This window comes from Eutrema salsugineum, unplaced genomic scaffold (assembly GCF_000478725.1).
Source record: "Eutrema salsugineum unplaced genomic scaffold, Eutsalg1_0 scaffold_10, whole genome shotgun sequence".
NCBI lineage: Eukaryota > Viridiplantae > Streptophyta > Magnoliopsida > Brassicales > Brassicaceae > Eutrema > Eutrema salsugineum.
In genome coordinates this window covers 10,763,093-10,790,363 of record NW_006256908.1, presented here as the reverse complement: position 1 = coordinate 10,790,363, position 27,271 = coordinate 10,763,093, and the positions used below count along the sequence as shown (strand labels likewise).

The 27,271-nt window shown below is 36.4% G+C and overlaps 9 protein-coding genes across 16 annotated transcripts; 4 read left to right on the top strand and 5 right to left on the bottom strand.

The window, feature by feature from the left end:
• Positions 1-344: 344 nt before the first annotated feature.
• On the top strand, positions 345-1,073 carry LOC18026695 (putative BTB/POZ domain-containing protein At2g40440). Its single transcript, XM_024148403.1, has 2 exons — positions 345-506; positions 618-1,073. Exons 1-2 carry the CDS (start codon positions 345-347, stop codon positions 1,071-1,073), a joined length of 618 nt encoding a protein of 205 aa, XP_024004171.1.
• A 1,999-nt stretch (positions 1,074-3,072) lies between these two features.
• Positions 3,073-4,799, bottom strand: LOC18027530 (transcription factor SCREAM2). The gene is made up of 4 exons (XM_006411238.2): positions 4,495-4,799; positions 3,934-4,074; positions 3,629-3,799; positions 3,073-3,246 (listed from the first exon to the last, which is right to left on the bottom strand). The coding sequence occupies exons 1-4, from the start codon at positions 4,570-4,572 to the stop codon at positions 3,151-3,153; spliced, it is 486 nt and encodes a 161-aa protein (XP_006411301.1). The 5' UTR covers positions 4,573-4,799; the 3' UTR covers positions 3,073-3,150.
• A 5,125-nt stretch (positions 4,800-9,924) lies between these two features.
• On the top strand, positions 9,925-12,572 carry LOC18027529 (ribosome biogenesis protein NOP53). Of its 2 annotated transcripts, none has more exons than XM_006411237.2 (11): positions 9,925-10,166; positions 10,549-10,718; positions 10,814-10,865; positions 10,982-11,007; positions 11,104-11,187; positions 11,291-11,401; positions 11,500-11,582; positions 11,698-11,820; positions 11,900-12,022; positions 12,140-12,206; positions 12,290-12,572. In XM_006411237.2, the coding sequence occupies exons 1-11, from the start codon at positions 9,998-10,000 to the stop codon at positions 12,374-12,376; spliced, it is 1,095 nt and encodes a 364-aa protein (XP_006411300.1). In that variant the 5' UTR covers positions 9,925-9,997; the 3' UTR covers positions 12,377-12,572. The 2 variants fall into 2 exon arrangements, with proteins under 2 accessions (XP_006411300.1, XP_024016864.1); XM_024161096.1 differs by having other exon boundaries at positions 9,925-10,172.
• On the bottom strand, positions 12,503-14,549 carry LOC18027528 (amino acid transporter AVT6D). The gene is made up of 5 exons (XM_006411236.2): positions 14,036-14,549; positions 13,782-13,934; positions 13,489-13,695; positions 12,920-13,385; positions 12,503-12,822 (listed from the first exon to the last, which is right to left on the bottom strand). The coding sequence occupies exons 1-5, from the start codon at positions 14,412-14,414 to the stop codon at positions 12,681-12,683; spliced, it is 1,347 nt and encodes a 448-aa protein (XP_006411299.1). The 5' UTR covers positions 14,415-14,549; the 3' UTR covers positions 12,503-12,680.
• Positions 14,550-14,833: 284 nt separating this feature from the next.
• Positions 14,834-16,940, bottom strand: LOC18027527 (staphylococcal-like nuclease CAN2). The gene is made up of 8 exons (XM_006411235.2): positions 16,642-16,940; positions 16,416-16,471; positions 16,199-16,313; positions 16,018-16,128; positions 15,677-15,921; positions 15,420-15,579; positions 15,262-15,330; positions 14,834-15,153 (listed from the first exon to the last, which is right to left on the bottom strand). Exons 1-8 carry the CDS (start codon positions 16,786-16,788, stop codon positions 15,061-15,063), a joined length of 996 nt encoding a protein of 331 aa, XP_006411298.1. The 5' UTR covers positions 16,789-16,940; the 3' UTR covers positions 14,834-15,060.
• Positions 16,941-17,194: 254 nt separating this feature from the next.
• Positions 17,195-22,687, bottom strand: LOC18027525 (protein RETICULATA-RELATED 5, chloroplastic). Of its 7 annotated transcripts, none has more exons than XR_002901561.1 (11): positions 21,969-22,687; positions 21,727-21,856; positions 21,113-21,643; positions 20,777-20,884; positions 20,037-20,585; positions 19,731-19,844; positions 19,422-19,591; positions 18,797-18,911; positions 18,620-18,703; positions 18,102-18,234; positions 17,195-17,991 (listed from the first exon to the last, which is right to left on the bottom strand). XR_002901561.1 is itself a non-coding variant. In XM_024161023.1 (7 exons), exons 1-7 carry the CDS (start codon positions 22,610-22,612, stop codon positions 19,445-19,447), a joined length of 2,223 nt encoding a protein of 740 aa, XP_024016791.1. In that variant the 5' UTR covers positions 22,613-22,687; the 3' UTR covers positions 19,296-19,444. The 7 variants fall into 7 exon arrangements, 1 of the variants encoding a protein (XP_024016791.1); XR_002901562.1 differs by having other exon boundaries at positions 18,130-18,234; XR_002901558.1 differs by having other exon boundaries at positions 17,195-18,234; positions 18,797-18,980.
• LOC18027526 (cytosolic sulfotransferase 18) lies at positions 17,365-18,294 on the top strand. Its single transcript, XM_006411234.1, has one exon. The coding sequence runs from the start codon at positions 17,365-17,367 to the stop codon at positions 18,292-18,294; it is 930 nt and encodes a 309-aa protein (XP_006411297.1).
• A 543-nt stretch (positions 22,688-23,230) lies between the features above and the next one.
• On the bottom strand, positions 23,231-25,032 carry LOC18027524. The gene is made up of 2 exons (XM_006411232.2): positions 24,182-25,032; positions 23,231-24,054 (listed from the first exon to the last, which is right to left on the bottom strand). Exons 1-2 carry the CDS (start codon positions 25,030-25,032, stop codon positions 23,415-23,417), a joined length of 1,491 nt encoding a protein of 496 aa, XP_006411295.1. The 3' UTR covers positions 23,231-23,414.
• Positions 25,033-26,089: 1,057 nt separating this feature from the next.
• Positions 26,090-27,026, top strand: LOC18027523 (PRA1 family protein B2). The gene has a single exon (XM_006411231.2). The coding sequence runs from the start codon at positions 26,181-26,183 to the stop codon at positions 26,817-26,819; it is 639 nt and encodes a 212-aa protein (XP_006411294.1). The 5' UTR covers positions 26,090-26,180; the 3' UTR covers positions 26,820-27,026.
• Positions 27,027-27,271: the final 245 nt, after the last annotated feature.

Below are 27,271 nucleotides of genomic sequence, written 5' to 3'. Positions count from 1 at the left end.
TAACTTAGTGCTCCCTATATGTAATATTATGAATAAATGTAATTCTCATTGATTCTCGTTTAAGCATATTAGTAAATCACTTTGACCCGGAAGGTTCTTCCGTTCGCTTTTTTGGGTTTAGGTTTCAAAAAACTGCCATTTACTTTTATCACAAGAAGTTCACAAGTTTGGGTGAAGATAAAAGACTAATCTGAGGACACTTGAAGTTTAGTATTGGAATTCGCTTTTACATCTTCACCGGTTTGACATCTTCACCCAAACTTGTCTACTTTCATATCTGTTCGACATCTTCTTCTCCGGTTTGAAAAACACTTTTCTTTCTTCTGTTGCGTCACTTCTATTAGATGAACAGCAAAGCAAAATTCACTCGTACTGGGATAGAAACTGTAAACCATATGGAATTCTTTAGGGGAATTATAAAGGCCTTTAAAGAACAAAGACACGTAGATGTATGGCTCAAAGCAGGGGACCAAACCGATGCAATCCCTGCCCACAAACTTATTTTGGTATCTTCTTTTCTATTTCTTATGAATTTTGAGAATTGAATATGTATTGTGCGTGTTCCTTCGTCTAACTTTCATATGATTTTTTTTTTTGAAACTTATATGATATATTAGGCAGCAAAATCGAAGGTGTTTAGGAACATATTGGAAACTGATGATTGCAAAGCTTCGCCGAAGGAGACAATCACTCTTTCAGAGATGACAAAGGGTGAGCTAGAGACCTTTCTTGAGTTCATGTACAACGGTTCGCTTCCAGATAAAAAACTGGTGCAGCACGTCCATAGTCTCTACCAAGCTGCAGACAAGTACGAGATTCCATACCTCCAAGATATATGCAGAAAACAGCTCATCGACTCCATGAACACATCAAATGCATTTGATCTCCTCGAGCTTGCAAAGATTCACTCAGACGAGATCTTCGAAGATTCTCTCTCTGAGTTTATCACAAGACACATGGAAGAGATTTCGTTCTCGAGTAAGTTCATGTCGTTTGTGGAGAGTAATCCCGCTCTTGCTGTCCAAACGATAAGGCGTCATTTCGATAAACTCAGAAATGATGTCCCAAAATAAGGATTGGTAAAGTAGTAAAGTAGTACTAAAGAGATTTGAAAACAAAAATGGACATTAGTTGTATTATGTTTAGTTTTTGTTATATGTTTGTAGTTTTAATTGATTTTTAGATTTTGAAATCAATAAATAAACCATATCTGTGTTTTCGTGTAAAAAGGAAACTTCTTAATTTCGAAATTCCTAAAAATGTAGTTATTTTCGATAAAAAATGGGTTTCCAAAATCTTCCGCCAAAACCCCTCATTTTACAGTTTCTTGCCGACAACAAAATTGTGTGATTTTTCATTAAAATCCGGTTTGGTTTCTACCAATTCTTCTGCATTTTCTCCGGTTTGGAAACACTTCTCTGTTGCGTTAGCTCTGTTAAATTTCTTGATTTGCAAAAAGAAATTTCTCTTGCAACTTGTTTCTTCAAGATAAGCATGCTAATTGATTTGGAACTATGGAAACCATATTCAATCCCAATACACAAGTACCATGACTTGGTTATTGGTTTGAATTCACTAGACATATGAATAAAATAGATTCCATCATTAATGCTCATTTCGCCATTTGATCTTTTTTTTTCTCTCAAATAACATCCGTAGTTAGGCTCGATATAGAATGTCAACCATTTGTTTGTAGATAGTTTTGGATCTGTTTTCTAAACGAGATGTGCATTTAGTGATTTGTGAATATCCCCATTTTACGATATACAATGGTTTGCTTCCCGATACAAAACTGACGAAGCATGTCCATACACTCTACGCAGCTGCCGAGAAAAACGAGATTACCTCCAAGATCTCTGAAGAAACCAGCTCATCGTCTCCATGAAATCATCAAATGCATTTGATGTCCTTGAGCTTGCAGAGATTCATCACTCTGACAAGATCCTCAAAGATGTTGTCTCTGAGCTTATCATAACACACATGGAAGACATTTCGTTCTCCAGTAAGTTCACGTCGTTTGTGGACAGTTATCCGGCTCTTACTTTCCAACCGATAAGGGGTCATGTGGACAAAGTCAAGATTGAGTGGGAGGGAGGTGCGGTTTGAAAGCGATGCGCCTTGTCACATTAAGGAACGATAGCACGATTTAGAAATAAATTTAAGAAAATGGTCGGTAAATTATAGGGAGCTTTTGTTAGTTTTTTTATATCACTATTTTAAAGTACTATCACAATGTAGTACTTTTTGTACTATTTATGACTTTTTTTTTTTACTAAAATGCTATTTCTCAATCAATGCAAAAATATGGTTATATAGTTTAAAACCAAAAACCTATTCCATAGTTTCCTGCAGGAAATAATGTGATTCCGTTGTTTACAAACAAATTATTTCAAAATTTTATCCATTGTGAATTCAATTTTTAGTTTTTCCTATCATCATATAAAACAATTTAAAAACCAAATTACAATTATTCGATTCAAATCAATTTCTTTGTTTGATTCGGATAGTTTGGTTATCCGGGTTGAGCAGCACAACTTATTTCCCTCAAAAAAGCGGGTCGTATTAATTATCTTATGCTAATGTAAATCACATTGTAACAATTTTCTATTTGTCAACAATCAGATTATGACCTAATCATGCTTAAGTGAAGGATCAATTGTTCAGCGTGTATACGTTTTATTTTCCAGTTTTTCTGGAGTTATTTGCTCACGTGAACAAAATTGTTTGTCCTCTTTTTTTTTTTTTTTGAAAAGGCCTTAAATGTTTGTCTTCTTCTGTGGTAGAAAATAAGTTCTCTTGTATCATCTGAACAAATCCAAAATAATAATAAAGTTTTAGTCTACTGGATTCAGAAACAATGCTGAGCGTTTTTTGTTTTCTGCTATTCTAATTAAGAAAGAATCAGTTCGGTGACTATACTTTGCATAATGTATTTTCTATTGCTTATGTGAAATAAGTAGAAACATACAATTGCTTTTTTCATTGTCCCTTTTTAGGGAAAATTCTGGGCTACAGGATGGACATGAAAAAAGGGGAAAAAAAGAAGAAGAAGAAGAAGAAGAAGAAGCAGAATTACTATAGAAATTGTGTTATTATATTTTTTTGTATAATAAGAAATAAATAAAGGAAATTGAAGAAAAGTGGGTCAATCTAGCTCTGTAGATCATTGTTTTCACCCCAGCTCCTGATTGCATCTGTCACTGCCTGTTTCACTGCTTCAGCATCCATACTTTCTCCATCCTCATTCTGCATTTTTTATATATATTAAAAGTGATGTAATCGTTAAATAATGTATATGTGCCAACACACACATATAGACATAGACAACACATGTTTATATTTTGTATCCGTGTGTGTGTCGACAATGCAACCTTTATTTGATAATCTGCTATGATTTTAGAATATTCACCAGCAAAATCACAAGCATTGATTCCAACATTTTAAAGTGAAACCAGATAAGATTTCATAAAAACATATGATGACCCCATCCCAAAATCAGCTCATTGGTATTGAGAACTACAAACATACACTGTCCGAAACATATATATGTATAAAGGCAAATGATTCGAACTAGGATATAGAATTAGTAATGTACATAGATATGATTGTGTCATGATTTGCTAATTACCTCGACTCCCATGGCATGCAAGCTAAAGGAATCGGTACATGAAACCCTAGCTTCAAGAACGTTAAGCCCAATATCCTCAAAGGCTTCTAATACCGAAACAAGCATGCCTGGCTGATTCTTCCCTGCGTATACGTTTATCATAAAACCCTTTTCTAGGGTTTCCACTGTTACCTGTAAATAAATTTTCCCAACCAAAAGTCAAAAACGTTTTAATGAACCTCTTTCATTCGCATGCAAATACGTACTTTAATATATAATGGATCCATTATATATAGATATATATGTTCGTGATTGGCTATATATACCATTGGTGTGGTCACTGTGGTGGGATCCGTGGGCTCGCTTGAAGATTGCTCTGCCGTAGTGTCTTGGTTGAATCTTTCGACTTTCTTCTTAAGTTTTTGGATATATTTTGATGCATCCATTATGATCGAAGTTTCGTTTTCCTGTCATCAAATTAAAACACGTGTGCCCACACATATATTAGTAGCATATACATCATCCTAAAATTCGTCTTCATATTTATCGATTATGATTGGGCCCTTATATCTGGTTTGCAATAACATGTTCTGATATGCTTAGAAGAGGATCAAGTGATTTACCAAAAAAAAAAAAGGTAAAGTTAATATAGAAGATCCAAAGGATGCAAATAACCAAGTGATGAATAATGATCCAAAGGGACGAAATTGTGATTGAGCAAAACAAGAACATATCTATATTTATAATTGAGTAAGATTTAGTGCCTGTATGTGCACATGTGCGTGTTCAAAGCAAGATTTATATACGTATTCAGAATATGATTGCGTTATCTCCATCGAACACAATTAAAAAAAAAAAACATCAAGAGAGGATTAAGTAATAATTACAGCATGAGAATTAGTGACTGAACGAAGTATTTGAAACTTCTCTTGCAAAGAACCTTTCTTCTGTTCCCTTGAAACCATTATTTTCTATGCTTTGGATCAGCCTCTTCCCTTTCGTATTGAGTTTTCTTGATTGATTTCTACTCTCTTCTATAGAGACGAACTATGTGTGTATGTGCAGTATATATATGAGAAGGAGGAAGTAAAGCTCTTAGAATAAATTGTTTATAGGATCCTCTCCTCTCTCACATGTCTGCCTTAGTCTCTCTTGATCGCTACAAAATATAATATACGGACAACTCCGATTTGTATCTCGTGAATTACTTGCTTGCCTCTATGTCTCAATATACGATATTCTTTTTAATATTCGATCCAAAATTTTATTTATTTTTATTATATGAATACATATCGTATATTGATTAATTTACAATATATACTCATATCATATAATTACGTATAAATATACATACTGTATTCGTATTCGCGTCTATACTCACCCTTACCTACCAACATTAATATTGTAGATTAATAACTATGTTTCTATTGACGGTAAACTCTCGCTGTAATGAAAATACATTCACTTTGCCATTGCCACCATATTATACTATTTAAAATATTTATATCTGATATATCTTCCTTTTTGTCTCCTTACTATTCTAACGCCTCCAAAGCAAAATCACGAATAATTGATAACAACTATAGCCAGCTTTGAATTTTTGGAAACCGAGAAAAATCACAAAATTCCATTTATATACTTAATGATCGATCTAATCTTCAATTCCGTGTAATAGGTAATGATATGAAAGATGGACTTTATCAGATAATATATATATATATATACATTTAATATATATTACCTAGTCATTCAACTATATATCACCATCTCTCTTTTCGGATGCCAATTTCTATTGAATAGCGAATTATATAGAGATGATGAAGGTACCATTAATTTCCTATTCGTTATGATCATTGCAACAACAACAAAAAAAAAAAATCATTTGAACTTTGGTTGACTAGCTAGATACGGGTTAAATATATCTATGTTCTAATATCTCTCTCTCTCTCTATATATATATATATCTATATATTTGTATACTTCAAAAATGTTAATAGGATAATTGAAGAAAGAGTGAAAAAAGGGGGAGGAGAAAGCGAATGATGAGCTCGTGATATATGGGGGAAGAATTAAAATTGTAAAATCAAAATTACAAAGATAAAATAAAATTTGGGAGCATCGAAAGAAGTGAATGAGAGGATAAAAGCAAACAAAAGAATGTTAGTTGTGATTTTGGAATGCCTCCAAACACTCCTCACGGGGATCTTTATGAACACAAACCCACACGTATATCCTCCTCTCTCTTCACCTATTCCTCATCTCTCTCTCTCTCTCTCTCTCTCTCTCTCTCTCTCTCTCTCTCTCTCGCTATACGTATATATATATGCATGCCGTATACACCGCGTATATATGTGAATCTTTTTTTTGTTTTGTTTGTTTAATGTGCATCTATGCATATAGATATCCCATTTTTGAACAAACACCAATGTAAAGTCACGTCTTTCAAAACAAATATCAGATATAGTTTGATGTCTAACAATTTCCCTTCCCATTACATATGGAATGATTTGATGGATCAATCTCAAATGGAAAACGCATCTATTTACGTTGCATCAATTTGCTCCACACACTAATGTATATATACGAAATAGTAAGTATATGTAAGCGTATAGATACGTGTAAGTATATAAATTTGGATAGATTAGCAATGGTATAGGATATAGAAGATTGTCTATATTGGAGACGGACAAACAAACGTACCCACCAATTCACATGTGTACCAATTAATCATTACAACAAAACAATACTCAACACACAAGTCCCGTTGCTTCATCAAACCATTTTTCTTTCACGTCCAGAGCTTAATTCAATTAGAAGTTCTACTGTTCTCTATCGATACCCTCTTCTTAATTCCTCCTCTACACTATATGCTTCTTTTCTTTTCTTTATATTAGGGTTTGGTGCAGAATGCACCCTTCCTTTTGCCCACTACCTCGTCTACTCCAGGATCCATGTGTTTGGTTTACATATCTTGTGGGTATGTATACTAATGTACACTTATGAATTAAAATCGAATGATAGAGATTAGTACTCAAAGTCCGTAAGGACCAAGGTTCCTCCGCATGTCAGATTATAGTATCCCTATATTATTACAATAGAGATTAATTTTGTAGCTGTTAAAAAAAAGAGAAATTTTGTTTAAAGAATCTGTTTTAAATATATAATTACTACAATTGTCATTAAATATATATATATATATATGTGAGATCATAATATGAGTTATATTTAAATAAGACTATATATTTATAGAAAGGGTCGCTATCTACATCTGAATTATAATGGCTACAAAGAGTTACCTTGTCATCGTTTCACTTGTAAAAGTTTTTTGGCTTAGAAATTATAATGTTAGCAAGACAAGTAAAATATTTTTTTTTCCCTACACCACATTATCTATTTATTTATGTAAATATATATAAAAAAATTGTAAAAGAGTCTCGTGTTTGTGACAGCTATATCTCTTTTGTCTTCTCCCCAATATGAATTATATTTTCTTTCCGGAATCAAGTAATTTTAGTATCATTTTGTTTTTACAATATGCGCACAAAATCATGTTGTAAGCAAAATTAATGAAATCCCAATATTCATATAGTAGTTCCACTTGGAAAACGATCATTGGTTTGTTTCCTACGAACTAGGAAAATGATTCTGTTTGTACTTGTAAATTTAATAATTTATACGACCGACTTAAGAACCACCATTACGAGATATTAGTTATTTTCAGCTCAATATAAAGGTACTCTATAAATTTAGAAGGATGTATATGGATCATATATCACCAAAATATTAAGATTTGATTGATATTTTTGGTGATTTAACATAGTTACCCAAAGCTGTTAAAAAAAACATTTTTTGTAAGAGAAAAAAAAACATATTTACCATGCCAACAAAAATTATTATGGAATAATTTTATACACATACAATTAAGGCTAACAACTAGCATTTGATTGTTCTGAACTCAAACAATACGTTTACATTTCAAAATTTTATGTTCGCAATCAAAGAATTAATTAACACAAAGGCAAGAAAAACATTCTTCTTCTTTGTAAGTTCGTGTTTGAATTTATGAACTCATAGTTTTCGCTACATATTTGGATATGCATGAATAAGAATTGAAATAATCATATGTACGTGTCTACACATGCTTCGCCAATCAATGCAAAGAAGACATTTTACAACAAATATAAACAATAGAACTATGCTGCAGGCCCTTTTCAAAAAAAAAAAAAAAATAGAACTACGCTGCATGACTTCGATAAATGTATGCAAAAACAAAACATTTAGAAATACCAAACTGTCTAAAAAAGCTGTCTTTTTTTACCCCACGATAAGCATACCGGCTTGAAGAACGCGGGATGTGACGTCCTCAGGCTGTATCCCGTGCTTCGGGATTAAAATGATCGACCCAAAATTTTTACTTTGTTTCTAATTTTAATAACTTTTTTTCTTCTTAAAAACAAATCACAAATTTTTTTTGTTGGCAGAATAGAAATTTTCGTTTTTTTAATTAAATTAGAATTGCAAAAAATGCTTTTACTAAAAGTTATAATGTAGTAAAAGTCTATAATACGACCAGAAAAATTTACCAACGAAAAAGGTTTCTAATTTTTTTTACGTTTTTTTATTTAATGTATAATGTCGTTAGTCACTTCTTAGAGTCCTTTCCATCTAATGTTAAATAAAAACTTAAATAGGCAATGTTTTCTAGGTGAAAATGTTATATGTTTTTGTTTTGCAATTTTTCTTTAAGCATTATTGCTATATATAGTCTGATATAGATGCTAGATTATGTTTAGTACTTCTCTATTTCGGCAAACTTTCTTTCATTCAAATCTTTCTACATAATGATTATTAGCAGAAATTACCATGATAGGTAAAGTTGGAAAAAGAAAAATTATGGCTCTTTTTCTGTTGAACATATTGATTGACTAACTATTACTTACGTAATAGACGTACATATCATCATGTTTCTAAAAGTGAACAATTGATTACTAATTTTGTGAATTCCAATTACTTAAGAAATAATAATAGACGATGGGATGCTGCTTTTAAATTTCATTTTGTATACTTCTTAAGCTTTAATAAGAATATCATACTATTTTAATTAATGAAACAATTATGATATCTAAAATAGAAAATACTTTATAATGATCGTTATGTTTATCCTAAATCTACGTTGCATCAAAGTATCTGTTGATCATCATGATATACTACAAATATTTTATCGCTAGTTACGTTGTTTCTTCTCCATGTTGGCACATCAATGTTAAGGACGACTCATTAATTAAACTCCAAGATATAACATATTGGATGGACCATACGTGGGTTTTAGAAGAGACCAAAAGGACAAAATAATATTGAACATATCTTAAGAAGAATTTACAATAATATGTTGTAGTCAGGGTTTAGCAATTTGATCTACCCCACTCTCCTCTTGAATGTGACAAAAGAATCAAATGAGAATTAGGTCACGGGGGCGGCTTTGTGCTATCAAACATCATTCATTTGTTTTTTTTAAAGAATAATCTTTTATTTTCTATGTTTATATAGTATTTGATCAAATAATAGACATTGCTCAATCATTTACATCCTCATATTTATATCAGAATACTGTAGAATCAAATACGCATTTAAGATTAAATATATGACGTCCTAAATGTACATATGCTTACATATATGCGGTGACATGTGCATGTGATCTAGACATCTAGTTATAAACTAATTATAATTTAGCTTTCCACAAACTTCTTTGCTGGAATCCCACAAAAATGGGAGAGAGAACACACGTTAACAAGATATATATGTTCTAATTTAAAATAGGGGTGACCAAACGAGAACTCATAATAAAACTTTGCAGAAACAAAAATGGAAAAAACACAAGTTGACGTCTCATTTGAGTTCCGTCTAAAATTTGGGAGGAGAAAAAAAAAGATTAGGCGTGGTGACAGAACAAGAACGAGAATTTTCATACAAAAACGTGATAATCATTAATTTACACAGGTATATAAAACTATATAGATATACTTTTTATATAATATAATTACATTGGTTACATACTAAAAAAGTTAGGAAACGTCAGGTTGAATAAGAAACACGATTCGGTTCCAAATCAATTATTTTTGTTCGATCCGGATTGAATCGGATCAGATTATTCAAAACTACAAGAATCAAATCCTAAAATGATATAAAGTAATAGAAATAAATTTCGTTAAAAAAAAAAGGTAATAGAAAGAAATCTGAGTTTAAGGGCCATTCGAGAAATTTAAGGCCCATTATGTTTCTTTCTAAGCCCTACCCCTAGTGTTCTCTTCTACAAACATCTCCTTCTTTCTTCTCTTTCGATCCTGAAGCAACCTTCGCGCCGCAGGGAAAGACAGAAAAAGAGAGAGCGAGATGGGGAAGAGAGCCAAAACCTCAAGGAAAGGGAAAAAAGCATGGAGAGCTAACATAAGCACCGAGGACATTGAAGATTTCTTCGAGAAAGCCACTAAAGACGCTCTCTCCGGTGGCAATCTCTCCGCCGCTCCCAGCGAGGACCTTTTCCACGTCGAGAAATCCCATGGTTTGAGTTTCGTGTCTCAGTTTAGATTTGAATTTGATCGTTAATTGGAGTTTTTATAAACCAGTCACTTGGTGTTTCTCAGCTGCAAAATTAGTCAATTTGTCTTGTTCTATACATTAGCATCAACAGAGTAATGAAATATGCCTTGTTCGTGTCTCTGTGTAGTCGTCTTGGATTTGGATTCCCAGTTTCGCACTTTTCCAAATAAATTGATTGTTCGTTGAAGTTTACTCATCAAGCTGCTTGATAAGATTTGGTGGGAGTTCTAAGAATATTCACGGATGGGACTGATTATTCTCTATATGTAATAGAAACAGCAAATGCGTATTATCTTTGTATGAAGGCTTTGTTAATTTGGTTTTGATTTCATTTTTCACATCAGACATTCCGGTGAAGCGAAAGATTGAGAAACATAGAGAGAGAGTGCTTCGATGCGACAGTGTTTTAAAGAAAAACCCATTTGTCCAGACAGTGTCATCTTCTAAACCAAAGTCGAAGAAAAGTAACAAGACAATCGTTATAGAAAGCAAAACACCTAAACAAGCTCAAAAGGTGAGTAATTTGATCGTATGATTTTCTAGACGTTAAAGATGATTTGTATCTTTTTATTTTGTTTCCCGGGAGCTTATTTCATATGGTTTTTACAGGATGCTGGTGACGATTCAGTAATGGTTGACCTGTGGGCGGATGATAGCAAAGGTTTGTTTAGTGAAATATTCTACTTTTAGTTCCTTCTGAATCCGTTTTTTTTTTTTTTTTCAGTTATTGTGGGTATATGTCATGATTCAACATTTCTCTTTGCTAAAAACTTGCAGGAGAACATGAGAGCAAACCTAGAAAGGTAATGTGTCCGCTGTAATCAAATTGTTTTGTTTTCCTTGTTCCTGGGAAAAGTAAACCGCGACTCAGCTGGCTATAAACTTTTTCTGGTGTACAGATTTACAAAAAAACTTCGACTATTCCAGCAGTAGAAGTTGATCCTGCAGGATGCTCATACAACCCTACTACTGAAAGCCACGAGGTAAAAAGTCTTTACTATCTAGTAGTTCCACAGATCTGAGCTAGTCTTATATAGTCTTGCGTGCAAGAATTTTGCATTGACTACTTTCATTTTTACATTGCAGGATATGTTGGCTGAAGCCGTTGCTCAAGAAATGCAGAAAGTTTACAAAACTGAGTTAGGCCCTGAGCCTGTTCCTTTGACTATTGAAGGAGATGCAATCAATGAAGATGAGGTCAGTATTTTGCTTATATGCAGTAAAATAATCAATGGAAAGACAGAGCATTGAGTTTGATAGTTTAAGCCAAATGACTGTTGTAATTACTACCTCAGAGGTACTTTCTTGGAGTGGACAATGTTAGTGACGGTGAAGATGATGCAGAGGTTGAAAATGAAGAGTTGGAGGCTGGGAATAAGTATGCTCTCTTCTTTTCCCGTCAACATAATTATTTCAAAGAAAAATCACATTTTGCTTGCTTACTCCATCGTCAAAGGGTTGGATTTCATATTTATGAAATATTTGTACTGCAGATTAGCAAGAACAACAAAGAGGGTAACTCGCGTGGTATTAAATAAGAGATCAAGACAAAAAGAACTGCGAAAGAAGGAGACAAAGGAAAAGTATAAAGAGAAGATATCAACTGAAATTGACAGGTATTTTGTGATCCATGTGTACTTATAAAATCACACCTACGCAAATACTAATTCTTCTTCTGTGTTTTCTTCCCTGTAGCTTGCCCAATATCTTAGAAGAAATAGCCAGAGAAGATGAGGAAAAACAGAATAAACTCTTACGACGGACCATCGCTAAGCAGGAAGTGCTGAAGATACGTCCACCTCGGTTGGGAAAGCACAAGTATGATACCGAATCCTTCTTTACATTCTTGTTTTTATCTCTAGCTAACTAATGTTCACTCCGTTCAATTATATTCATAGTTCTGAAAATATGATTCCTGACTGATGTTTATTTCAGGTTTGAGGCTCCTCCTGTTCAAGTCCTCTTAACAGAAGAAATGACTGGGTCACTTCGTAAACTGAAGGTACACTCTTGATTCCCTTTGGTCCTTTGTGAATTTTCTTGGTAACTAAAAACTCAAGAAGTCATTCCTCTCTATCTTGAAAGGCATGTTGCACGCTTGCAAGAGATCGGTTCAAGAGCCTCGAGAAGCGAGGAATACTTGTCCCTTCAAAGCACATTAGAAGGTTTTGATCCAACTGTGATGTTCTTGCTAGAGAGAGGGAGCCGATGCTAAGTGATGCACTATCTATCTTAATTAACCTGATGTTGTTTTGAGTATTTTCCATTTATGTAGAGGTATACCTCCTCATGAAACACTTGTCGAAGAAAAATGTATTGAATCTGTTTTATTTGCTCTTTGCCCAATACAAACGTTCCATTTCCTGAAGTGCTATTACACCACACTCCTTCCAAACCTAGTTTACATAGATATGAACAGATGCAAGTATGCAACAACACAAGCTCTACCATTTTACAGATTCTTGAAGAGAAGGGACTACAGAAAACTTTTCATGTTTTCTGTTGCCGTGAAAGTGTATATATTTGTCGAAATGGCGATGATACTTGTGGCAACAGCAAGAGCAAGCATTACTGAAGCTACAACCTTCTCTCTTACGGTGTAGATACTATTGACATTCCTGCCAATTTCCGTATAACACCAGACAAGTTATAAGATTTAAACTTGATTCATTCAGAATCTAAGAGGAATTAAACTGAAAAGGTTACATTAAGTACCTTAAGACAATTGCAGCTGGAAAGATAAATGCTATAGAGACTGTAGAAGTTGATCCCAAGAACTGAAAGAAGTACCAAATGTCCGGTATAGCAATCGCAGCCAAGAAACAAGATATCAGTAATGGAAAAGTGAGTCCGAGGAATCTTTTGTTGTCATTCACCAAAGAAGGCTTCATAGGGAACAAGAGTTCGTCGAGGTTGGCTCTAAGCGAGAAGTTGAGCAGAGGAAACACAAGCATGAGGTGAATCGCGTAGCTGAGTCTAACAACGTCGTTTAGTAATGAACCTATTGAAGAATCCGAGCTTTGATCAAAGTTCATTAGAACATCAGTCATGGTGGAATCCCCAAACAAAAGGTAACAAAAGAGTCCAGTGGCTGAGTAGATCGCAGCGCAGAGAATTACAGAGATCCTTGTTGCTGAATTCACATCTAATGGATCTTTGAGTTCGAATCCGACTGGATGGACTGCAGAAATATTTGTCAAAAACCATACTTTCAGAATCAAGAACAGAAAACAGTATATGATCTGGAGTAAAAGATTGATTTTTTTTCGGTTCTTGGTTCTTACGATTGAAATGAAATGTGAAGGCTGTTACAATAACAGGGGATGCAGTGAAGAGGTTGAAGAATGATTCTCCTCCATTGGTGAGCTCTGGGAAGAGTCTTGGACTCTTCGTTTTCCCTTGCACGAGTGCTATAATCGCTAACACCGAGCTTATGACAACGAAGAGCAGCGCAAGCAGAAACGAAACTGCAGAACTTATTGCTAATCTATCTACAGAAAACATAAGCAGACAAAATAATCAGACCGATATGCATTGATAGAGAATCGTCTATTAAGATTTGGTTTAAGAAATGTACCCACGCGTCTGCATAAGATTAAAGGAAGAAAGAGGAAGACGAAGATGAACAACAATCCGAAGAATCTCGTATTCCACCAATGAGAACCAAACCATTCTTGAAGAAGACCCAAATGTATGATTCCGTCATTTTCATTACCCGAAAGAACATCACCTGAGAGAAAAACAACAACAACAACAACAAGTCGCTAAATCAATTCAAGTGTTTATGGTTTGTGAGAATTTCAGGCTTTTGAGACCAAAAAGGAGAATTACCGATGATAATCGAGAAAATAATCATAGCCCCAAAAGTCACAACCATTGAAACGATTTGAACAGCGACGGAGCCGGATTTTCCAAACGAATCATTCATTACGCCGGCGTAAGTCGTCGATTTTCCGGCGAGAGTGGATTTCATCAAAAACCCAGCTGATACATTGGAGAGCCAAGCTATGATCGCGATTATCAATATAGATGGGATTACGCCAAGAACTTTAAACGCCGCCGGAATCGACATAATCCCAGCTCCGACTATGCTCGTCGAGACGTTGAAAACAGCTCCGGCGAATGAGCCATGCTTCTCCTCCTCCTCCTCTGATGATGATGATGATGGCTCTTGGTTGGGCAACAGAGGCGCTTTGATAGCCGGAGCCATTTCCTTCAGCGACGGAGAGACTTAACCGAACTTTTTTTCCGGCGAGGAGGAATTGGATGATGATGATTTGATTTGTTAGAGCGCCTGAGATCCTCCTGATGGTATAACGTTAAAATTGTAATCTCATAATAGGCACTGTCGTGTACACTTGGAAGTCGTTTTTTTATTTAATCAAGCAAATTATGGAAAGCAACACTTTAATCCTTGGGTACCGAACAAAATTTTTATTGTTGTCATCTACAAATTCAATTTTTAATAATTTACAAGATTAGTATACTGTCAAATCAATAATGAATTTTGATACAAACTTATAGTTTGATTATTTGTCGAAAAGAAAGAAAAATGGTCATTTGGAATTAACGAAAGATCGTATGAGCTGTCTCTATTTGTCTTCTCACTTGTGAGGTCGTAGAAGAAAGATTGTCATTCAATAACATTACACGACACCGCCGGATTTAATCAATTTGAAAATTAGACGTCTTGGACCTCTTGGTCAGTGATATGTCTCATCAGACTTACAATGAATATACACACCATTTAGACAAATTTTACAAAGGAAAATGATTACATAATAAGAGAAACCCACCAATAATATCAACTTTCAAATGTTTAAACGTTGATATCTGCGTTTTTGTCCAAACGTTGTCTACACACGTCTGTTCCTTCTCCAGTCCCATGGCTTCTCTGGATTTGAAGAAGCCCACAAGCCAATACGCTTCTGTCTTGCCTCCTTTTCCCACTGATTTTGACATAAAAAGAAGGATTAGTGCTAAGAAAACGATACAATGCCAAGAAACTAAAGTGACTTGTAAAGAGTAGTATACAACACAAGTTTTACTAATCTTGCCTTTGCAAGAACCATGCGCTTGTCATAAGTTACGTAATGCCAAGCAAGACCTTTCTTTAGCATTGCCTCCTACAAACAGAAAAAAAGATGATCTTTTTAAGAAATTTTTTTTTACCAAAACAGAAGGAAAATATGATAAAGATTTGGACTTATTTTACCTGAACAAAAACCCCATTGCAGTAAATATCTGCTACGCATCGCCCATATTGATCTTCTCCATAAACTAACACTTTCAAGCTTTTCCATTGAACAATCTTAAGGAGCCCTTCTTGTGCCTCTTTCCCAAATGGCATTTGACTCTCTGGTGCATCTATTCCCCTATTTCCTTTTCCATCGCCAAAGAGCTTTCCATCAAACAAAGACACTACAGCACATCAAACTAAGTTTCTCTCATAAGGAAAAGTGTGATTTTTACCTTAGTCTAATCCTGAACTTCCGAGCAAGCACTTCCTCATTCTGAATATTAAGCACTCTGTAACCGGACTCAATGATCTTTTGGTGAAGTTCATCTGCTTTTGTGTAATCCTTCTTCTCTCGTGCTTTTGCTCTTTGAGCAGCTGCAACAATTACTTCCCTTGGAACAGAAGATGACATAACCGGTTCGGAAGTACTGACATAAACTGTGATGGTGTCTCCATCTGCCACAGCTTTTGGATCCACCTTATTTTTCATTAGAAAAACTTGATCATCAACATTATTAATTCACAAAATGAATGTTTTGATTTCTTTTGAATTGGTACATGTAGTTTTTCTAACCGGAAGCGTTTGAAATTCGAAAAGAATTCCTTCAGGCAAAGACACAGGAGCTTCAGTAGAGAGCTCAACCAGAGTGTGAGGCAAAGGGAGTCCATAGAAAGACAAAAGTCCCTGTCATAAACAACAAAGTCACTTCGATGCTTCCAACTTCAAAACCTATGTTTTGCTACTCATTTAATACCTCAACATCTGCTTTCTGATGCACTTTCAAGATCTCAATAACAAGCCTAGAAGCTTCCTCTGCCGTCTGTGGTGGAGGCTTAGCTTGCTTCCATGCCTCAAGTATTTTTCTATACCTTCACAATGTTTGGAACATAGACATCAGAAGCAAAATTGTACAGCAAAGTTCAGATCTTTATACTATGAGAAACATGTAAGAAAATTGTTGTGTTCTTTACCATTTTGATTGAGCTTTTCTTGACGACACAACGTACCTCCCAAGTCCTTCAGGAACCTAGATGTAAAGTCATGATCACGATCATTTTCTGACTTATCATATTCTAATGGATCAATTTAATTTAGACGCAATTCTCAGTTAAGAGCACTTTCAAATACTTGAAATGAAAGCAGCAGAAGTAGATCAAAAGAAATTTAGCAGCAAAGATTGAAAGTGAAGAGAGTCACCTGGGAAGTGATCTCGAAGTTGAAGAGATCGTGAGCAAGAGCTGAAACACCAACGGTGGCGGCGGAGACGCCGTGAGGCCCGAGAGACTCGTCGTCCGTCGAGGGTTTGCAGCATTTTCCGTAGAGAAATCTAAGCGCGTTACCCATCTTTGATCCAATTTCAGGAAGTCCAAAAAGTTTCGATCTTTCCTAAAATCAGACGAAATCCTACAGAGGAAGGACGATGAGCAATCTCTTTGAAGAAACTGTACTCTCACTTAACATCTTTTGTCCAAGGAAAAATCAATTAAACAGATTACTCCCAAAAAGAATGATAATATTTTAAGCGAGAATCTTTGAGTACGAAGAAAAGATAATTACTTGTATTATTAGTCTTTTACAATTATTAGGGACCCGAAATTTAATGGTCTAATACACTGTTACTACATTTTCTACATTTCTTTTTAAATCCAATTTAAAAATTTTAACTGTATCCCACCATAAGGATTAACTGATTAAGGATAAGTAAAAAGACAAAAAATGGTTGGTAACGCTATATTAAATGGGCTACAGATAATGTGTACAAAAACTTAATATTTTCATGTTAGACAAAATTTTTTGTTTTTTGACAATTTCTCTAGAATATATATGTACAGTGAAACCTTCCAAAGTCGCAGAGTCATTCAGTGATTGAAACCCCCTTCAGCCCAAAACACATCTCTCTCTCTGTCTCACTCTCTTTCCATGGACACTCCACAACAAGAAGAAGACAAAATCTCACTACCACCACAGGCGAAGTGGTGGGTCGATGGTCAACGCAGTAGATACAAAGGCTTCTGGTTCAAACCAGAATTCATCACCGCCTCAGAAGCCATTAGAGCACACTACAAACCTCTTCCTTCAGACATAATCCTCGCGTCTTTCCCTAAAACCGGCACCACTTGGCTCAAAGCCCTAACTTCCTCCATTCTCCGCCACAGCTCAACCACACACAGTGACCATGACCATCTGGATCACCTCAATCCGCACGAGGTCGTGCCCTTTTTGGAGATCGAGGTGTTCGGAGAAAACCCATCAAAGGAAATAACAGAGATCTCTTCTCCAAGAGTTTTCAACACTCATCTTCCTCTCTCGTTTTTGCCGGAGACTGTCAAGACCTCAGGATGCAGAGTCATTTACATAACTCGCCACCCAGCAGACACTTTCGTCTCTCTCTGGCATCTCTACAACAACAAGTTTGGGACAGAGATCTCGATCCGAGAAGCTTTCGATGAGTTCTGTAAAGGGCTTGTCCCGGCCGGACCGTACTTTGAACACGTCCTTGAGTTCTGGGAAGCAAGAGACCGTGTGTTGTTCGTCACTTACGAAGATCTGAAAGCAAAACCAGAAGAAAACGTGAGGAAGATCGCCGAGTTCTTGGGGTGTAAGACGATGGTGGAGAAGGTCGTGAAAGATTGTAGCTTCGAGAATCTGAGGAATACAAGTAAAGAGAGAGGAGAAGGAGTTCACTGGAGTGGGACTAAGTATGATATGTTCTTCAGGAAAGGTGTGGTTGGAGATTGGAAGAATCATCTGACACAAGAGATGATGAAGGAGCTTGAAGACCTTGCTGACCTGAAATGGAGAGGATCTGGTTTGGATCTCAACATTTTTAATACTACTGCTTCACAATAATCACATAGTTTATGTTGTTGGTAGTGATGACTGTCTTTTAGTAATTGCCTGTTTACATGTATCTTCTACAGTTTCCTAATAGAATGAGATCCCTAAACTACCTGATCTCTCCATGATACTAATCAATTAACAATCTAAGGATACAAGGTAAAAATTGACATTGTTACAGATACTACCACAAGGAAACGAATCGCAAATACGACAGACATATATAACAGACATCTATGTTCCACGAAGATATTTTCCTTTTTTTTCCCGTAGTAATAACCAAGTATCTCAGAGTAGCCATTTAGCTTCCTAACCAACGGGGAAATGCAAAACGTACCTGAGACAAATTGTATAGTATATTCAGATACGTGTGTTCAGCTTACTTTGAAATCTACCCTTCAGCTGCTGCATCGAACTGGGTCTGAAAATGCCATAAATGACAAAACAAAAGCATGAAACAATAGCATCGTAATATCGGAAATTGACAAGCATGAACAGAGAAGGTCTGAAGCACCTTTCACTTGGCACATGTACTCAACATATCTAGGCAGGTAGATTCCTGGATTTTGCTATCTCTCAGTTAGATAGATTGCAAAGGCAAAACCAAGCAAGTTGTATGCCATCGCCAGCTTCAATGTGCAATTGGATTTATGTTTCATATATCCAAAAACTCAAAATGGTAATAATATTTGATGCCCCTGGTACAATTAAAGAGCACCGCAGATTGCCTCACAAAAGGTCAGAGAAACCCTCATTCAAGAGATATTAACCTCAGCAAGATACTAGGGAAGTTATTCTTAAAGATATATTCGACTTGCAGCTTATTGCCTCAAATATACTGTATATTGCAAAACTCTTAAAAACAATTGCAAAGATATGTGAATTGATCAGCTAAGACTGTAAACAAGTTACAATTGTACATGATAAATGATTGATAATTTGCAAAGAGGGATGAGAAAGAAAAACTCATGTATATCCAGAATGGGCAATGATGGCAGATTAACATGAAGGTATATGTTAAGAACTTTTATTAAAGAACCATAATTTCCCAGAAGCTACAATACAAAGATACAACTCAAATGAAGATATATTCCCTCCAATATTATCAAAACCTTTAATAAACATATACAAGTTGATACCTAGTAGAATAGCCGCATAAAATTCATTGATTCTTGATATCATCAATAGTCGCCTCTTCGGTAGTACTATATTCCACTGTAGATTGGCTCAAAGCCTCTGGGATTTGGTTGGAAGCTGTGACACTTTTCTGAGTTTGTAGGCCCGTAGAGCGTGCAAGATCAATCCATTGCTGCGTTTGTATGAAAAAGTTGGAATTAAATTAAAGAGTATTTCCAGAATTAACCAAAAATGAATATGATATGTTTGGCTTGAAGGAGAAAGGATATAAAAAAGTCAAGAAGAGATGAAAGTACAGGCCTAATGCTGACCTGAGTTCCATAGTAGGAGTTAGCTACTCGGACAACAAATGAAATCATGTTTACAAGTAGAGGTTGAGAAGAAAGCTCATCAGAAATGCGATGCTCAATTAGCCCAGCAATTATCTGCAATTAAAGTTCAGTTGATGTTAAAAAGTTCAGTTGATGTTAAACGCATAAATTTTAAGCATACTGTCCCTTCATCAAAAGGCTTTCCTTGGCTAAAATGCAGAAGCATAATATATTCACAAGATAAAGTAACTTTCACTACTTTTCGTTAATTTTGCTCATTGAGTGGACATGTAATCACCATCATACCTGATAACGGATATTTGAAGATGTTCCCAGATAACTTCCATACACAACGGCCGTTTTCAGCATAGGAGACCTCTTTGCTTTCTCAGCAACAGCCAGCTCTGGTTTAATGAATTTTCGTATTGCATACAAAGCATTTGAAGATCCCACAGCTGCAAAACTGGAAACAACTCCAACACCAGCAAGCTTCAAGCCACCGACAATAACTGACGCAATCCTAAGATTCAGACTCCACTCTTTTCCAGCAAGACTTTTTTGAAATGCATTGTCAGGTATGGATCCTAGGAGGCCTCGTAGGGCGTCTATACTGTTTGGTTTAGCTGTCTCATCAGCATATGAGAGAAAAGACAAGGTTGGTGCAGGCAGCCAAACTGTGAAGAAATCAACAACTGATGCTCTTACGCTATCAGTTATGACATAGTCGAGTTCTTCAAAAAAGTTTTCTTTCCGCTTCTCATATTGAGCTACAAGAGTCGTTGTTATCGATATAGCTTCTTCAATAGCTAATCTATTTAGGAATTTGGGATCTGCCAACAGCCTTTCTCGGAAACCCTGTAACACAGAGGATCATCATAAGTGGGATGTAATACTAACCAGTTGAAGCTATCATTAACTCTGGGTAGAGAAGATAAATACAGGACAAGGTAATATACCATGGAATGATTTGAAAGCTATAACAGAGAATTTAGCAAAAATTGAAAAGACAAAATCTCATTAAAGGAATATCTTCCGAATGGATGTACCTGAAACCGTTGTGTAAGCTCTGCAATAAGAGGATATTGCTCCAGATCAAAGAAATTCTGTAGAATCTCAGGTGACACCAGACCAAGGTCTAATCCATTTTGAATGTCCTGGAAACAATGGAAAAAGTTCAATCATCATGAACTAATGTAAGAAAAAAGTAAAACTTAACTTTAATGTCAACTCTTCAAAGGAAAAGAAAAAAGGCAGAATAAACTTAGTGCTTCATGAAGATACTAATAAGATAGATCAGTTTGGAACTAATTTAGAATGCAAGAATTAAGAATGAACAATCACACAGAGAGTCAGTCTCATTAAAGAAATCATAGAAAATCTACCTGGGGAAGAGCATCGCGTCTCCTACCAGCAGCATTCATCACCCGAGCGATTTCTGCTCGGTCAAAGCAGTTTCTGCTGCATGGTCTAGCCGCAGAATACCACAAGAAATCAGCAACTGGAGATTCACCTTCTTTCCGCAAGAACTGCCTTTCAGGATCAAGTAATACAACAAGTTGACTTTTCTTCGGAATCTTCCTAGAGACTCTTGCAGGCAATCCTGTTCCTCTTGACCCATACTCAACATGATTCGCCCCTGTCACTACTAACAGCAGACCAGTTCCACCTCCATCTGCAACTGCTTGTAAAATAACTTGTGACATTGTATGCTCTTCAACAACTCTAGCTTGCGCCGATAGATAAGAGCTCGGTCCAAACGGAACAATCTGTGTGAGTGGATTCATATTGAGTGAAGAACTACGTGAGAAGGAAGTAAACCCTGAGATAAACCCAGAGCCCGCAGGAGGAGTGTATAATTTACGCTCAGACTCTGAAAGACCACGGATACCTTCAGCTTGAACAGTTCTCAAAACCTGAACCAAATCAAGCCAAACCAAAGAGATTATCACAACGAAATCAAACTATTAACTAAGTGCACAAAAGCAAAGAAGTGTACCTTGAGCGGAGTGCCACAAGCAATGAGTTTTACTGCGTTATCACGACAATAACTTAGAAGAGGCTCATACTCTTGCCAACGTTGAGCCGGCCAATGTGACACAAACAACTTCAATACCTCTCCGTCCATCCTGCAACCAATCCAAGAACAATTGGAACCAAAAACACACTGCAATTTGCGAATTGAAGATGTTATACAATCAAGCAAGCAAAATTTGCCGGAGAAAGGAACTAAACGCAAACCTCTTATCCATGTATTGATTTAGCTGGTCCTGCAAATCAAGAGGGAAAGCATCCAATGCCAGAGATAACTGACGCTCGCTCTCGATGCATCGATTCCTCACATTCCTCACGATCTCGAGCTCGAGATCCTTGTCGTCTCTAGTAGGCACTTGTTCCGCCTCTCCGAGGTACACAATTCTCGCATTCAGAAGCTTATCCCACACTCTCTTCTTGTCTTTCCCAACAGCCATCGGCTCACCGAGCGCCGTCGCGTCATAGATTCTAGAGGTAATCGCCTCATCCTTCGCTACAGGCGGCGGAGGAGACGTGACGGCAGGAAGAGGAGGAGGAGGAGGAGCTGCTGATTCCGGCGAAGCTTCCGCCACAATGGAAGAGATTCCCTCAGCGGCTGAAGAAACAGACGGCCACAACGAAACGGCGGCGGCGAGGAGCGGTGGTGCGACGAGGATTGCGCGGCGAGAGCAGGCGACTCGGGAGGAGGAATCATGAGAATCATGGGAAGGGAGGGAAAGAGTAACGAGTTTTGGAAGATTCTTCTTCTGCTTGGCTGTGATTGTGAAGATAACCGGAAGTTGGCCGCGGAATCTCGGAAACGGGAAGGAGGAAGATTGAGAAGCAGAGAGCCCATTGGTGGTGGGCTTCATTTTGGGTACACGTCAGCTATTTGGATCACTAGAGCGAGAGAGGCATAGAGACATCACTTTGATCTCGCCTGAAAATACGTGGCTCTCGTTTTTCATCATAACATATCTAATCAATTTTTTATAACGATTCAATTAATCCCGCTAAATTTTCTTTTATATATATATTCTTTTTTTGATCCACCAAATTTTTCTGAGGATGGACAACGTTGCCGACCAGGAAAAAAGAAAGCTTGACAACGTTGAAAACAAATTATAGATGTGATGAAAACGAAAAATAAAAGGAATATATGCCATTTTATTATTCTTTTATACCAAGATATCTCTAATATAGACGTCAAAAAAAAAAAGATATCTCTAATATGCGACTATATTTTTCTTATTCTATAACAAGATTTCTTAAGTTCGGTAAAGTCATCAGAGAAGCATTTCACATAATTCCGAGTTGAGACCCAATCCGAATTATTTATACTTTTATATATACGATTATGTTTTAAAAATCTGTAGTGTGTATGACATCTAAAAATGTGGTTCCAGGTGAGAGACGAAAATGAAAAACAAAAAATACGGCTTTACGTGAATATAAGATAGCCATCGTAACTTATTCTAAAAACAATGATCTTATAAACTGTTCTTTTATTTAACCATAGAACAGAAGTCCCAATGATGTCGGAAATGATTCACAAATCCATAGTCAAGATATTTAATGAGATTGACTGAAAAGAAAAAAAGAATAAAAAAAACTTAAAAAAAAACAACAAAGTAGTACTTCTAGGTAGATGATTTTGTTAAGGCTAAAGAAAAGCTAAGGAAGATTGAGGTAAAGCATTTCCTTAAACTCCAACTTTCTAGTATCACTATAGAAAGTATGAAGTTTATTAGGCCAATAAGTCAACCAAACGCAACCTTTGACCTCAAACTCCATAACTTTCCCAAGAGCCCTTTTATCAACCTTCCATAAAACGCTTTGCCCATAACTATCTCCTGCAAACACAACTCCTCCTTGCTTCGTGAACGGCCTAAACGCGTTCGAGTACCTGTTCTTGAACCAAGCTCGAGGGTTCATCATCGAGACCTTTGATGGTTTAGAGGAAGAAACTTCTCTTCCATCATCAGCGTCATGTAGAAACCAAGTGAGGTTCGCGCTATAACCATGAACCGATTCCTCGAATTTCCATGGCTTCATGCTTTTCGTTGTGGTCTCGTTGGCTGAGACTTTGAGTCCAAAGAAAGTGTTTGGTGGCTCTATTGTTGCTTCTATGCCTTTCTCTACTTCGAATTCTCTTAATGGGTTTTCTGATGATTTTTGTACGGATACCATTAGGATGTTTGACTGGTTCGTTGGAGTTAGTTGCAATGATATTCGTGATGGAAAATGTTTTTCCTCTGTTCCCATGCCGCGCTCAGATAAAAGTGTCTCGCTCACAAGCCTAATTATGTCACACCTATAATATTATAAAGAAATTTATTTAGAGGAAATATGATAAAGAAATTTACATAAATGCTATTGAATTTATCTATTAGTAGTATAATATTTTGGTGTTTTATGAGTTTAAGAGTTAAATACGATACCTGACGTTGTCAATATTCACTGCGATGTTAAACCACTTCTCACGAACGTAAATCCTGTGGTTGAATTGGATCACACCTTCAAGTTGATGATAGTTCAGTGAGAAGAACAGTCTTTCGTCGCTTAAAGCACTCTTTACGCTCTCCATTTCCATTGCTATCACAGGACAATATATATGAACTTTCCACAGACCTTGAGTTGAGAAAGCATATGAAAACAAAGGAGAAGGCGACTTGAGATGCTGATACGCTTTAATCTCGATGATCCAATTGGTTATCGCGAGATTGAGCGATCTCATCCATTGTTCTTCAAGGTTAGATCCTAGTTGCACCATGAGCAACTTAGAGCCCTGCCTTGACCTACAAGTAACCAGCTGATCTTTCACCGTTTTGAGACAAGTTGTTCGTAGGCTCGTGGGTGCTTCGTAGATGCAGATTAGGAACACGAAAGTGAAGAAAGCAAGGTTGAAAACGTCTTTGAGATTTGAAGTGGAGCTTAGGTTTTGGATTTGAATTGAACTATTGGTTCTCTTGACGTTATAGTTGAGCACTACGTTGACAAAACCCATCAATAGAGTAGAGATGGCATTTTCATCAAGGAACTTAGTTGAATTAGAGCCAATGATTCTTAGAGGTTTTGAAACAAAGAGAGATATAGGATTTTTGAAATTGGCTACTATAGAAAAGGTGAATATGTTTGGAGATTGAGAGCTACGAGTAAGAGAGAAGTTCAAAGATGGATGTGATGAATTTGGCGAGCAAATGCACATGGACATCGAATTAGTCCTCCATTGAGAGAGAGGAGGAAGATTTTGTAGCCAAGAGAATGCATCAGGTGAGTCACAAGAAGCCATTGGAGCAATGATGTTGAATCTGTATATAGTTATCTTTTTAGATGTGTGATATATAGAGTATTACAATACTAGATTTATCATGTCTTTATAGAGAGAACATTTTTAATGAGTGGAAGAAAAGAAAAAAGAAAAAGGATAGAAAGATTCTTTTCTTTTTCAAAAGGTTAGACTAATTGGATGTGGAAACTAACCAAAAGAATGATTGCTTTCGTCGAACTAAGTGTCCAAATCGTTCAATGCAAAAGCATGGATTTTTTTACTTATAACAGAAAATATAGAGCTACACGAATCGCCTTTTTAATTACATTAATTATTAGTGATAGTCCTGAAAATCATTGGATTAACGTACAAGGAAGAAAGTTTAGGTGCTAATTAGACTAGCTAGACCATTGAAAGGGGGTGTAATTATTCGTTGAATTTGACTAAGTATGTACTGATCAAAATTCTGCTTTATGTGGAAATCAACCCGAATTTCCAGCAAATATTCTTGATTAGGCCCAAGAATATTGTTATTCGATGCCCCTATTCTACTCTATAACGTTTTCTTCGTCTTTATCTAGTGGGTTTCAAATAATACAAATAAGAATATGAAGACCTTTGAATTTTCATTCAGAGTAATAATTTTCAACACATTCTATCCCGTCGAACATTTGTGGAATAATCACATTAGAAATAAATTAAACACAAACTGCTTATAAGTTTGTTCAATGGAAACTTCAATTCCGGGAAAAAATTCCCAAACTATTCCCTGATAAAAAAAAATATTATTTGAGTGTCATCAGATCATGAAGAGTGTATGAACTAAAGAACAACAAAAACGACTTTGATCTTTTTCTCTAACTCAAGCTGGTTGCCCATAAACTTCAACGTTTCGTAAGATGTGAATCAAAATATTGTTACGAAATACGAGAAATCCATGCATATAATAATTTGCTTGTAAGTGTATCAATAATGTTGATTATCCGGTTTGTATTTATTGGAGCTTAATAAGATGGGCTGAGCCAACACTATGGGCCCATAAAGTATAGGCCTGAGACTTAGAATATCCACTTCCTAACGCGGTTTTGCCGCAACTTCAGATTCCACTAAAATCGGAACTTCCACACTCTCTCGGCCAATCCGCCGCCGACACACACTTACCGACACCAATGTCTTCTCCGGCGACTCTTCCCGTCACCAACCAGCAAGCTTCTTCTCAGTCTCAGCCGCCGATCAACTCTCACGCCTTCCGTTCTTTCCTCTCGCGCCTCTCCTCCTCTCTCCGCGATAGCCTCTCACAACGCCGTCCATGGATGGAGCTCGTAGATCGGAGCTCATTCGCCAGACCTGACTCTCTCACCGATTCATTTTCCCGGATCCGTAAGAATCTCGCCTACTTCAAGGTCAATTACGCCGCAATCGTCTCCCTCGTGCTCGCGTTTTCCCTCCTCTCGCATCCTTTCTCCCTCCTCGTCCTCCTCTCTCTCCTTTGCTCCTGGATGTTCCTCTACCTCTTCAGATCTTCAGATCAGCCTTTGGTTCTCTTTGGCCGTGCTTTCTCCGATCGAGAGACCCTGCTCGCTCTTGTTCTGACGACGATTGTAGTCGTGTTTATGACGAGTGTTGGATCCTTGTTAACCTCGGCTCTGACGATTGGAGTCGCGATTGTTTGCTTACACGGTGCTTTTAGGGTTCCTGATGATCTGTTCTTGGACGAACAAGAGCCTTCTAATGCCGGATTACTCTCGTTCATCGGTAATTCCGCTGCTACTTCCGCTGCTGCTTCCGTTGTCGCTGGACGAGTTTGAGAGATGGATTTGATGATTCTTCATTCGCAGTGGTAAAACTCTGTGTCATGTTTTGAGTATAGATTCGATATTGGAAGCTCTGTGCATTGCTCTGTTGTATTTCTTCGATTTCGTTAAAGTTTTAGAAATCTGGAGCTGATCCTTTCTCAATTATTCCCACATTGTAAGATCACATTTACCTTTAAAAAGTTTGATACTTTGAGCTCATTTGCAATTTTTTGCAGACTTTTAAAGATGGAGTTTGGTTTTTAGAATAATTAGGGAAGAGTATACTTTGATCAAAGAATTTAAATTGATGATAGTAAGAGAATAGGGAACTTGTAGATTCGAAATTTGCTAGATTTTTAGGTTATCTTGCTTGATTATAATGGTAACTAACCTGCGCTTAGTCTGATACATAATAATACACTGGATATACTGTTATGTTCCATGTAAAGCTTTGGTTTTTTACA

What these genes read in the sequence shown, in the direction of transcription:
- LOC18026695 (XM_024148403.1), top strand. Translation starts at nt 345, where the DNA reads ATGAACAGCAAAGCAAAATTCACTCGTACTGGGATAGAAACTGTAAAC. An exon ending in CTGCCCACAAACTTATTTTG is followed by an intron (nt 507 to 617) that starts GTATCTTCTTTT and finishes ATGATATATTAG; the next exon opens with GCAGCAAAATCGAAGGTGTT.
- LOC18027530 (XM_006411238.2), bottom strand. Translation starts at nt 4,572, where the DNA reads ATGGTTTCAAGGGAACAGAAGAAAGGTTCTTTGCAAGAGAAGTTTCAA. An exon ending in CAGTCACTAATTCTCATGCT is followed by an intron (nt 4,075 to 4,494) that starts GTAATTATTACT and finishes ATTTGATGACAG; the next exon opens with GAAAACGAAACTTCGATCAT. An exon ending in TGCATGCCATGGGAGTCGAG is followed by an intron (nt 3,247 to 3,628) that starts GTAATTAGCAAA and finishes TAAAAAATGCAG; the next exon opens with AATGAGGATGGAGAAAGTAT.
- LOC18027529 (XM_024161096.1), top strand. Translation starts at nt 9,998, where the DNA reads ATGGGGAAGAGAGCCAAAACCTCAAGGAAAGGGAAAAAAGCATGGAGA. An exon ending in ATATCAACTGAAATTGACAG is followed by an intron (nt 11,821 to 11,899) that starts GTATTTTGTGAT and finishes TCTTCCCTGTAG; the next exon opens with CTTGCCCAATATCTTAGAAG. An exon ending in CCTCGGTTGGGAAAGCACAA is followed by an intron (nt 12,023 to 12,139) that starts GTATGATACCGA and finishes TGTTTATTTCAG; the next exon opens with GTTTGAGGCTCCTCCTGTTC.
- LOC18027528 (XM_006411236.2), bottom strand. Translation starts at nt 14,414, where the DNA reads ATGGCTCCGGCTATCAAAGCGCCTCTGTTGCCCAACCAAGAGCCATCA. An exon ending in TATTTTCTCGATTATCATCG is followed by an intron (nt 13,935 to 14,035) that starts GTAATTCTCCTT and finishes TTTTTCTCTCAG; the next exon opens with GTGATGTTCTTTCGGGTAAT. An exon ending in CCAGCTGCAATTGTCTTAAG is followed by an intron (nt 12,823 to 12,919) that starts GTACTTAATGTA and finishes GGAAATTGGCAG; the next exon opens with GAATGTCAATAGTATCTACA.
- LOC18027527 (XM_006411235.2), bottom strand. Translation starts at nt 16,788, where the DNA reads ATGGGTAACGCGCTTAGATTTCTCTACGGAAAATGCTGCAAACCCTCG. An exon ending in AGAAAAGCTCAATCAAAATG is followed by an intron (nt 16,314 to 16,415) that starts GTAAAGAACACA and finishes AACATTGTGAAG; the next exon opens with GTATAGAAAAATACTTGAGG. An exon ending in AGCGCATGGTTCTTGCAAAG is followed by an intron (nt 15,154 to 15,261) that starts GCAAGATTAGTA and finishes TGTCAAAATCAG; the next exon opens with TGGGAAAAGGAGGCAAGACA.
- LOC18027526 (XM_006411234.1), top strand. Translation starts at nt 17,365, where the DNA reads ATGGACACTCCACAACAAGAAGAAGACAAAATCTCACTACCACCACAG.
- LOC18027525 (XM_024161023.1), bottom strand. Translation starts at nt 22,612, where the DNA reads ATGAAGCCCACCACCAATGGGCTCTCTGCTTCTCAATCTTCCTCCTTC. An exon ending in CTTGTGGCACTCCGCTCAAG is followed by an intron (nt 21,644 to 21,726) that starts GTACACTTCTTT and finishes GATTTGGTTCAG; the next exon opens with GTTTTGAGAACTGTTCAAGC. An exon ending in CTTCAAATATCCGTTATCAG is followed by an intron (nt 19,845 to 20,036) that starts GTATGATGGTGA and finishes CTTTAATTGCAG; the next exon opens with ATAATTGCTGGGCTAATTGA.
- LOC18027524 (XM_006411232.2), bottom strand. Translation starts at nt 25,032, where the DNA reads ATGGCTTCTTGTGACTCACCTGATGCATTCTCTTGGCTACAAAATCTT. An exon ending in GTGAATATTGACAACGTCAG is followed by an intron (nt 24,055 to 24,181) that starts GTATCGTATTTA and finishes ATAATATTATAG; the next exon opens with GTGTGACATAATTAGGCTTG.
- LOC18027523 (XM_006411231.2), top strand. Translation starts at nt 26,181, where the DNA reads ATGTCTTCTCCGGCGACTCTTCCCGTCACCAACCAGCAAGCTTCTTCT.